The sequence below is a fragment of the Falco rusticolus genome, chromosome 1, assembly GCF_015220075.1.
Source record: "Falco rusticolus isolate bFalRus1 chromosome 1, bFalRus1.pri, whole genome shotgun sequence".
NCBI lineage: Eukaryota > Metazoa > Chordata > Aves > Falconiformes > Falconidae > Falco > Falco rusticolus.
This window is the reverse complement of record NC_051187.1, coordinates 22,544,134-22,554,961: the sequence shown is the minus strand read 5'-3', so window position 1 is coordinate 22,554,961 and position 10,828 is coordinate 22,544,134. Positions and strand designations below refer to the sequence as shown.

General features: G+C 45.6%; 2 protein-coding genes across 2 annotated transcripts; one reads left to right on the top strand and one right to left on the bottom strand.

Moving 5' to 3' along the window:
- Positions 1-2,570: 2,570 nt before the first annotated feature.
- Positions 2,571-4,624, bottom strand: MIS12 (MIS12 kinetochore complex component). Its single transcript, XM_037375068.1, has one exon. The coding sequence runs from the start codon at positions 4,334-4,336 to the stop codon at positions 3,716-3,718; it is 621 nt and encodes a 206-aa protein (XP_037230965.1). The 5' UTR covers positions 4,337-4,624; the 3' UTR covers positions 2,571-3,715.
- A 201-nt stretch (positions 4,625-4,825) lies between these two features.
- DERL2 (derlin 2) lies at positions 4,826-10,642 on the top strand. Its single transcript, XM_037375066.1, has 7 exons — positions 4,826-4,956; positions 5,460-5,525; positions 5,807-5,880; positions 6,333-6,426; positions 6,952-7,147; positions 7,689-7,779; positions 9,702-10,642. The coding sequence occupies exons 1-7, from the start codon at positions 4,864-4,866 to the stop codon at positions 9,805-9,807; spliced, it is 720 nt and encodes a 239-aa protein (XP_037230963.1). The 5' UTR covers positions 4,826-4,863; the 3' UTR covers positions 9,808-10,642.
- Positions 10,643-10,828: the final 186 nt, after the last annotated feature.

Sequence of the window (10,828 nt, the reverse complement as noted above, 5' to 3'; positions counted from 1 at the left end):
GAGTAAATCAGTGTTTTGCAGCTAATGTGCTCCGAATGCCCATTTTCTGTGCCCCATTTATTTTCACGCAGGGGCTGGGGTGCAGGGGAGGCAGCAGCAGGGCAGCTCTCCGTAAATCCCACTCAGGCCCTTGGTGCTTTTGCTCCCATCAGATTTTATGGGGTGTGATGTGCAAAAACATTAGGGGAGAGCTGCCGGGCACACCAGCCCGGAGACCTCACGTCGCCCGTCTCCCTCCCTCCCTGTCAATCTGTAATTTTTTTTGGCAGGGGAGGTTTCTCAGGGCTGTTTCAGGAAGGGAAGATGCTCTTGCTTAGCCTGGGCCAGCCAAAATCCCTGCAAAAGAGATTTTTTTTGGCATGATAGGGGTTTTTTTTTCATCTTCTCCCTGTCCCATCGGTCCCTTCAGCCCCGCTGCGGGATGGGGACGGCAGCCCTGAGCCCTGTGCCAGCGAGGGAGGGACTGACCCGCTGCCACCTTGAGGTGAAGCAATTAAAGCATGTGGCTGCCACCAGCGTTTCCTGACTGTAATTAAAGCTTTTAACGAGGAGACATATGGTAACCCCTCCCCCCCAGCCCCAGGCTGGCATTTTGCCAGATGTGGGTTTATTAACAGCTGCTAATTACCCCATCATTCAGCCTATACCTAGAGGAGGGCTGCATCGCCTGGCCCCAAGTGCTCAAATCAACTGTGAATGCTGCCCAAAACAAATATTTTATATCTTTTTTTTTTTTTTTTCCCTTGCATTGGGAACTGAACCCCCAGGCACTTGCAGGGCATTTTGGGGACATGACCACCCCTGGGACACGGTACTGGCTCCTTCCTCGCTGTACCCGACCCCCTCCTCCCTGCGCAGGGGCTGCCAATCTGACTGCAGGTCCTCGCAGCCAGCGAGCTTTTTCTGTTCCCTGAGGTGAGTTTTGCTGAAAACCTGACCGTACCGGTAGCTGCAGTGGGTTTTGAAGCCTTCCCTCACCCTGAAGACCCCCCAGCCCCAGCGAGCCTCGGGTCTCCTGCGTATCCCCGGACCAGGAACGCGTGTTATCCTGGTAAGAAAACTGGTGGCTTTGTTCCCCCTAGTCTCAGCTCTGCTGCTGGGGTGTTTACTGGTGACAGTGGGGCTGTTTGCCCCCTGCAAAAGGCTCTTGGTAATGCATTACAACAGCTGGTTCTGTTTTTTACGTTGGGTCTTGTGGAGTACCTGGCTCCCAGCCTGGGGCTCTTTGAATCTTCCAGCTCCGCGCAATTGTGTAGAGAAAACGAGGATTAAAATCAACCAATGGAAGTTTCTTTAAGGGCCGGTCCCAGGTCCCGCTCCTGCAGCAGTTTGGTGCCATCCTGTCTCTGCCATCCTTGTACTGCACCGCTGTCACCGAAGGGACATGTGTCACGGCCATCACTGCTCCAACGCACTGAATCAGCCTCTGCGAGGGTTGGGAGCCCATGGAGAGCGGGGTGAGGATGGACAGGGAGGCCACTGGGGATGGAGGTGGGGGGTGCAGAGCTGCTCACCAGCATCTGCACCCCAAGGGGCCCCACGGACACCTGAGCACAATTCAGGGCTGGGAATGTCCCTCTGGCACTGTCAGAACCAGCAGCTGAAGGACGAGCCTCTGCAGCAGCAGGTGAAGCTGACAAAAAAACCCTGTGGCCTTCACCAGATGCAATAACGTTGCCCGAGAGTGTGAGGTTAACCGTTCTTTTAAAATATTTCATTATGATCGCTCAAATGTTAGGAGCGCTGGTGACAGGACACCATTTTTGGGAGCAGGAGGCCGTGAGGCCGGTGCGGGCACAGCCCTGCCCGAGCCCGGTGCTCCCTGAGCAGGTCTGTTAGATATCCGCACCAGGAGGGCTGAATGTTTCAGATCAAATTTACTTATGTGACATATTTACCTACTTAACGATACAGGGGATTTTGCCTCAGTAGCACGAGACACTGAAATCACACATGTCGTGGTGTCCAGGCAAATCCATGACCCCCTGCTCACCCACCACTCCAGCTGGGAAGACTATACTGGAGAAGACCTTGGCATTGTGCAAGCTGTCAGTCAGGAGAGGAGAAAGTGCAAAGCTTTGAGCACAAATGAGTGAAAATAATTAATTTTTGAAGGAAAATACCCTGTATGGGTGTACAAACTCAGTACGTCCTGATCCAGCTTTCTGCAAACATGTGTGTCGTCTCTCTCATGGCACATAATGCCTAAGAAAAATGTCTCCTACAAATTAAGGGTAAAAGGTAAACCAACTGGTTTATCTGAGGAGACACTCGATAATTCTCGGTGACTTTTAAGTTACTAAGTTGTTTTCTAAACAAGCAAGTTAATTTTTTACCCGATTCCCTATTTTTTCCTCCTCTGAACTCTAGCCTCTAACAGTCACTAAAGAAGTCTAGAGCTCAACATCAGAAATTAAATTTCCTCTGCAAGGATTTCAAGTGGCCACCGAGTCTCATGGGTTTCCAGGTGCACATCAAGGCAATATATAATGGAAGATCCTGGGTTTGCCAAGCTGATTCTGTGTAAGTCTTCAAGCACCAGGGAAGAAAGAATTGCCAAGTGTATTTTATGCTTTTAACACATTTTATTATTATAATACCTTCTAAATTATTCACAAGTTTAATACCTTTCAAACACCTACACTAGCAAAGCAGAAATTAGTATTGATACTTCATGATACGCCTGTACAGGAGATTCAAAAGCTGCTGAGGCAAATGGACAGATGCACACAGACCGTAATGTATTTTGAATCAAGTACAGATAAAATAAGGTTATTTAAGTGACTTCAAAGAACTCAAGCACATCAGTCAGTCTTCACAACATTTTTACAGGAAAATCTGGTTAAACATGCATAAAATGAACTTTGCTATTTAGTAGAAGGACACTGCACAACAAAAATAAAATCACCTAGATCTATAAAGCAACATAAGCTAACACAGGACAAAATGATCAGATTGCTCATTCACTCCAGTGGCTTCAAGATCTTCGGCCTACAGAGCAGCATGCTGTCCCTGCTTAAAGAAAACACAAGCTACCTCTTTGCAAACATACATGGAGTGGTAAATAACCCTAAAATTCCAAAAACTGGGCTTAAATTCAGTATTGATGTTAACAGATCCCTTTCTCTTCAGAGCCCTGACAACAGCATCAGTCTTACTCATCTCTACGTGCATCCCGGTTGTCAGATGTTAAAGCAGAGTGAACAGGCACCTTAACGAGACACTGCCTGCGCCACACCGCTCCTTCGGCAAACTGGTGCAAAATCCCAGTATCCTCACTGACAAAAACACCGACTCATGTTACCTGAGCTGGTTTCAGGCTGGAAACTCACACATTCTTACAAATCTTACTTAAGACATTCATTTTTTTTTTCTAATAATCCTTAAAATAAACAAATGCTACATTGAGTTCAAAATTAACATTCCTAAGGTCAGGAAGGTACCCTTACAGCCAGGTTATCCAACCCAAAATTTGCTTCCAATCACCAGTTTCAGAGTTACATTTTACAGGTGTTTTTTCTCCCCCTGGTGCCGTAGGGGGATGTTAAACAGACACAAACTGACACAATTCAACAGCTTTTAGTCTAGATCTTGACAGGATTAGAGAAGTAAGCCATTAGGGCAGATGCTTCTGGAAAGATAAGCCCTTATTATTTTAAGCAAACAGTCTAAATTATTTTTGTTGCCTTTTCAGAATTTTCATTACAACAACTGATCATACTTTTTTTATTTTCTTGCTTTTCTTTTCAACATCATTCAGTATGTCTTGCAGTTTCTTAGAGTTCTGTGCCAAGAAAGTAAAGCTTTCTTTGAAGCTGCTGATGCCATACTTCCTACAGGTATTCTCCAGCCCATCAAACCACTGCAAAATCTTCTCAAGCTCAGCCTGAACAACCTTTTGTTCTTCCAGTTCTGCATGCAGGGCCTGCCCAGCGGCCACCTCAGCCCTGTACTGCTCCTGCAGCTGGTGGACCTCATCCTGAAGGACCTGGAACTGTTCTTTGCTGTAGGGATACTGCTCGTGGACCTTGTCCTCAGGCAGGAGTGTGTTCTTAGGGATGTTTAACACCAGCTGCAGAAGCATTTCTTCCATTGTACTGAAGAGTTTATCAAAGCGCTCCTTCATGAAGAGGAGGAATTTCTCCGTGCTTTTCCGGAGTTCGAAGGGGCTGATTTTGCAGCCGGGAAACTCGTTCAGCTTCTTCAGCATGACGCTCTCCACCAGCAGCATGGTTTCAAAGAGATAGTCCTGGAAGGCGATGTAGACACGCAGTATGCACGTCTGGGGAGTGAAGCCAAAGAACTGCGCCTCGTAGGCCATGGGATCGACCGACATGGCGGCGGCCGTACAGCGGTACGGCACGGAGCGAGAAATGCCGGCGCCGGGGAGACGGGCCTCGCTGGCGGCGGGAAGGCCGCGCCCGCAGCTGAGGGGAAGGCGGTTCCCACAGGAGGCCCAGCGCAGCCCCTACCTTCCGCGCCGTTCGCCGAAAGACCAGGGCCGCTCCTCCCGCCCTACAGCCGCGGGCCGGGGCCGGTGACAGGGACCAGCGATCGGAGCCGCCGCAGCCGCCCCGTTCAGTCACCACTTCCCGCTTCTTTCGAACCGCCTCAGGCAGACGACCTCTCCGCCAGCCAATTAGCGACGGCGAGGGGAAATGCGCCGCCCAATCACCAAGCGCTCCAACCCCCGGGGCGGGGAAAGCGCGGGAGCAAGCGGTCGCTCTCGCTGCTGGGCCAATGAGAGCGCAGCGCGGCCGCGACCGCTACCAGAGCCGATTGGCTGCGCCTGGAGATGGCGGCGGGGGCGGTGCCCGCAGGCGCAGACGCGTGGCGGAAGCGGAAGTGGCGCGAGGCGCTAAGATGGCGTACCAGACCTTCCGGCAGGAGTACCTGCAGGTGCCGCCCGTTACGCGGGCCTACACCACGGCCTGCGTCCTTACCACCGCCGCCGTGGTGAGTGCGGCCGCCTCGGCCCCGCTCCCTCCGGCCCGCGCTCCCGCGGCGCTCCCTGGGGCCCGGCCCCTGCGCGGGGACCGTTCTGCGGGGCCCCGGCAGCCGCCCGCCTCCTCCCAGGGCCGCGGGGGAGTGGGAGGCTGCGTGGAGGGCGTCCGGGAGGCGCGGTGAGGGTGGTCCGGGCCCGGCCGGCGGACTGGGCGGAGCAGGGTGCTTGGGAGCCGTGGTAGGGGTTACTTCAGGCGCCACCCGTCCCAGGGCCGGGGCTCTGCCCCGCGGGGGCCCTGGAAGCAGCGCTGCCGCAGCCAGCCCGCCGCGGAGCCTGGCAAAGGCAAAGCGCAGATGCTAACAGCAGCGTGAGGGGGGTTCCTGGGGCTCAGTTTTGCCAGAACGCTGTCTGTGCTGATTGAGAGCTTCTCGGGCTCTTTTTGGTACAGAGTAAAGGGGTGTGTATGTTTTTTTCACGGTGTATTGATTCCATCAAATGTTCTGTTCTTTTTCAGCAATTAGAACTAATCACACCCTTTCAGCTGTATTTCAACCCTGAATTAATATTTAAGCACTTTCAAGTAAGTGTTTTCCGGAGTATGGGAGGTTTTTAAGTACGCTGTTGAGTTTGTAAGTGCTTGTCCTCTCAGTTTTAAGAGTTACGAATGACTATGACTTTTCATATTGGAGATGCATTTTTAAAAAACATGATGAAGCTAGAGTGAAGAGCACTGTATCTTAGAGTAGCCCTTAGATTCCCTGACTGTAAAGGAGACTTCAGTTACATTGTTACTTGCTTTTCTGTTCAGACAATAATAAAAATAAGCTGTCATGTTTAAACTCCTTGTGTTTGTCTTTCCAGGTATGGAGGTTAATCACAAACTACTTATTCTTTGGACCAGTTGGCTTTAATTTTTTATTTAACATGATCTTTTTGTATCCTTCATTAAGTTTGTTTTCTTTCCCTGGAAAGCAGAGCTCCAGAGTACAAACATGTTGGTATACATGCATATAGACAAAGGTTCGGTTCTGCTCTACCATGAAGTTCCTGGGAATTTAGCAATGCTGACTTTGCTGATGCCATGAATAGACATCAACAGGATCTCCTTCATAAGTTGTCAAGAATTTTACCATTTTATTTTTTGTCATGTTAAGACTTTGCTGTACAAGTCTGATCCTTCAGGTTGGTTGTGACATAAAGGAGAAAATTCCAAGTAACTTTTTTTTCTCCTGGGTTATCCTCTCCACTGAGTATCCAGAAAGAGCCAGTTGATGAAGTAAAATGATAAAAAGCTTGCATCTGAGCTGATGTATAATTGAATTCTTTTCTGCTTGGGATCTTTCTTTAACCTCATTTCCAATCAAATTTTCCTGACCTGCAACTTCAGATATCGTTACTGCCGAATGCTTGAAGAAGGCTCTTTTCGAGGTCGGACAGCAGATTTTGTATTTATGTTCCTTTTTGGAGGACTTCTAATGACCGTATCCTTTTTTTATTCCAAACTGCATTAGTAAAGCTAAAGATAGGTGAATGAGAACTGAAACCGTGATGTTACTTTTATCTTAATTCCTAGGTGATAATATATTTTGTTTGTCCTGCAAGAAATAATGGTATTTGTTAAAGTAGTTTTGAATGCTTTGTGTCTGATGCTGTTAAACACTGGGGTGGTCTTTCAGTCAAGCCTGAATTATGGAAATTATATTATCAGATAAAAGGCGACTGCTCAGTGTGTAATTGTGCTCAGGTTGTCTGAGAGAAATGCTGATGCTCCAGTGATTTCATGCTAAATTATACTTTAAAGATACCATTCATGTTGTGGGTACCTTGAATCCTGCTATAGGTGTTGAATTTGATGGACAGTAGGCTTAACTTACTTGAACCTGGGAATGGAAAGTTAGCACTTGAATGGAAAATACTGGATTACAGGTTAAGCTGTGAAATTCTTTTCATGCTTGACCTCCCAACAATTACTAAGTGAACTGTTTTCTTTTAACTACCCATCACAGATTTTTGGCCTGTTTGTGAACTTGGTTTTCTTGGGTCAGGCATTCACGATAATGCTTGTGTATGTGTGGAGCCGCAGGAATCCCTATGTCCGTATGAATTTCTTCGGCCTTCTCATCTTTCAAGCCCCATTTCTGCCCTGGGTATTGATGGGCTTTTCACTGCTTTTGGGGAACTCCATCATTGTGGATCTTCTGGGTAAGCAATTGCAAGAATCACAAGGACCTGTTCCTGCTAATGTTTTACATGAAACACAAAGTGTGGAAAAACCGAAAGGCTGAATGCCTTTTACTTAGTATTTATTCATCTAGTATATTTGTAGCAGGCTCTTCTGATCTGTAAACATCATAGCATATTCTGTGCTCTAAAAAGTTGGAAAGAGCTTCTGATGCTTTGGCTTTTTATTGCTTGGAATCAGACCAGGTACATAACCCGATTGTGGGCATCGGACTATTGAAGTAAAATAGCTTATCTTACTGGTTTTATCAATTGTGAATAAGCCGTAACATCAGTATATTTAATAATGATGACAAGCAATTTTCCTTGTATTAATGGCCTGTAGTGTAAGTTAAGCTCTTTGTCTGATGTTAGTGTGCTTCGTTGGTTTGTCTATCTATATCTCTTGTTGTATTCTTCTGTGAAAGAATTAATGTGTGGGTTATTTTCTTGAAAACTATGAAGCATTTCAAGTTGTAAAGGAGAAGTATTGAAAAATCACCATTTGTCTTTTATATACTAGGCATTGCTGTTGGGCATATATATTTTTTCTTAGAGGATGTCTTTCCTAATCAGCCTGGTGGTGGAAGGCTTCTGAGAACACCATCTGTCCTGTAAGTATTGGGGTCTGGTTTGGAACAGATGTAGGAAATGTGCTTGTATGGAAAACTTCATAATTCAGTCACAGCACCTTCTGGTGAATTAGGCAGCTTGAAACAGAATTGTGGTGTGTCTGTACTTATTTTTTTTTTTGTTGAACTAACGTGTTGCAAACAAAGGAAGGAGGACCTTATGGATGTGTAAGTGGGAACTACTTCAGGAGAAGGGCAAAAGGGGTTTTTATAACTTTTGATTTCTTTGGTAATGCTTCTTAGTCTTTGAGTTGCCTGTGGGTGGCACCAAAGATGCATGTCTGTTAAAGAGTCCTGTTGTGTATGAACAGTGTGGATGAGGTATTAAATATATTTAATATTTTTTTCTTCTGTAAATCATCCTCACTTCACAATTTTGGTAAAGATCTTCAGTGTTTATAGTATTGAGTGTACTGTCCCTACTTAGCTCTCTCTTGTGTAGAGGGCTGCAATAATCTGTAACGCTGTACAGCAGCCTGGGTGAGAGCAGCTTGCCTAAATGACAGGGCAGCTGAGACACACCGAAAGCTGGGCTCTGTGAGACTCTTAGAATTGTCTAGAGCTGAACTGATTCTCTCTTTTTTTTTTTTTGTTTTTGTTTGAATGGTCTGCAAAAGCCTGGATAATGAAAATGTCATATTCAGGCCCATGCTTGGTTTAACTGATGGGTCATAACCTGTTTGATTGGAGAAGTACACTGATAGTGTATTTTTGTTCGGTATAGGCTTCGTCTTCAGGAAGTAATTGTACCAGGTGATGGGTGCAGCTGTGGCTATGCTATTCTAACTTGGCCTCAGCAGCTGAAGGCTGTTTCTGGTGAGGGTTACCTTCATGTAAATGGAACTCTAGACAAATTGAGTGTCCAATTACACATGTGTGGTAAGGGTGTATTTGAGATTTCCCATTTTCACAGGGTATATGCACGTAGGTGCATGCAGGAGGAGTCTTAAGGCTGTTGGAGCAATGTGTGCTGTCTCGGTAACTCTTTTCTTTGGAAAAAGTGTCAGCCTGTCTTCAGGCTACCATTTAAATCCTTTTACGTGTCTGTTCAGAAAGCTGCTTATGATTCTTGTCTGGGTCTAGAACTGTGGATTTTTTTCCCCAGATGCTTTAATTTTCTTTGATGTGTTAGCTGTAATCCTGTAATACCCCTGGTATTTTCTTTTTTGCTGTTCTGACATGTCCAGTCACTCTGGGTGAGAGAAATAATCCCTTTAGCTATTCTAAGAACTGTCTGGTTAAGCACGCTGTACTTTCAAGATGTGTTGGATATAATGATTGCTTGTGTGCAGCTTGTGATTTTTTGTTTCAAAGAATGTACTACCGTTTTGTTTCTGGATAAACAAATCTGTGGGGAGAGTACCTCTAAAACTAGTTTTGAGAGTGGCAAAATAGCCTACGAGATTAAGCATGATTCTTGTAATAAATTGGAAAATCTGAGTCTCTAATGTTGTCTCAAATGCAGTCTCTTCTGTGGATTTTAAGTCTGCTTGTCACTGCCTGCATCCTGCCTGTGAGAGACTGAGATAATACTGCCTGTATTTGACTCATCGTTTGTCTGCTTCTCAAGATGTGAACAGCTCTTCAGTATCACATACATGTTTTGCTCCCTTATCCTGTCCTGGGAGCGCAGCACATGCTAGCTGCATGAAATTCTGCCTTACGCTGGAGGTGGAATTTCAACTTTCAGCTGAATCTTGTCAGTCTGGGTTGATTTAGGCACATAATTCTAGACCTTCTTCCAGATGGCTCCTAATTGACTTGTGACTTGGGTGTAGAAACTTTGGCAGGCTGTTTCAGAGGGAGGTTGCCTTTACCTGTGCAGAATTTGAGCAGTCTTGGTCCTATTATGGAACATGTATTCTAAAGGACCAAAAATAAAAAAAATCTTTTCTGTTTTCCAGGAAGGCAATATTTGATACACAGGAAGATGATCCTAATTACAATCCTTTGCCAGAAGAACGACCGGGAGGATTTGCATGGGGAGAAGGTCAGCGCCTTGGAGGCTAATCAGTGTTTGTGCCAACACCCAGTGACAACTGGGAGAAAGTGACCTGAATGAAGTTCCATACCGGGGACACTCTCATTCCCCGTCGCAGAAAGGACACTTTTCGACAGCTCTATGGTTTTGAATACAAGCACTTTATGAAATGGCAGTCTAGTCTAAGAAACTTCCAGGCTACCAGTGTCTTTCCCAGTCAGGGAATATATATTGTGCTGGTAATGAAAATACTAATCCAGTGGAGCCAAAAACTTAAAACTGGAAACAATTTCCTGTCAACTTCAGTTAACAAGACTATGAGTACTTGTTTAAAATGATTTCTAAAGCATTTTTTTCAAGTTATTTGATACAGGAAACTATATGGGAAACTTTACAGGGGACAAAACCAACTTTTGGGGATTTAACTAATTTTTTTATTCATGGAAAAAACAGCTGCAAGATGGTTACAAGTGTAAGTCCCTGTTTTGGTGGCAAAAGGTTTTTTAATCTGAGATGCTATTGACTCCAGTCATGTTTGAATTGTAAGCAATACAACACGCAGCACAGTGCAGGCTGTTCGGTTTGCCTTTTGGGTTTCTGGAATGTGCCTCTGTGTGAATACACTTGCAAGGCTGAGACTACATTTTGATGGCTTTTCCCCCCAAAGACCCTGTGTTCAGGTGTCCAGGTTTGAGTCTGACTGGTTTGTTTAAAAAAGCAGTTTTACAAAACTGACCTCCCACACATGCACACTTCTAACAGTTACTAGATGACTTGGAGCACTACAGAAGAAAACTTGGCTGGAGTCAGAACTGTTCAGATATTTCAGATGATGAGTTGAATAAAATGTCTCATGAATCTTTTTTTTTTTTTTTTTGGTTAATCCTTTGTATAATTCTGTAGTCTTGATGCAGCTGCTGAAAAAGCAGAGGTTGGAAAAAGCCAAGTCTCTGAAGAGACAGCATTAATGCAGTCTTTTCCCACAAGTGTCTCTTCAGAACTGCTCAAGGTGTTAAATGCGTGATCTGTGTATGAAGTATGTTGCAGAAG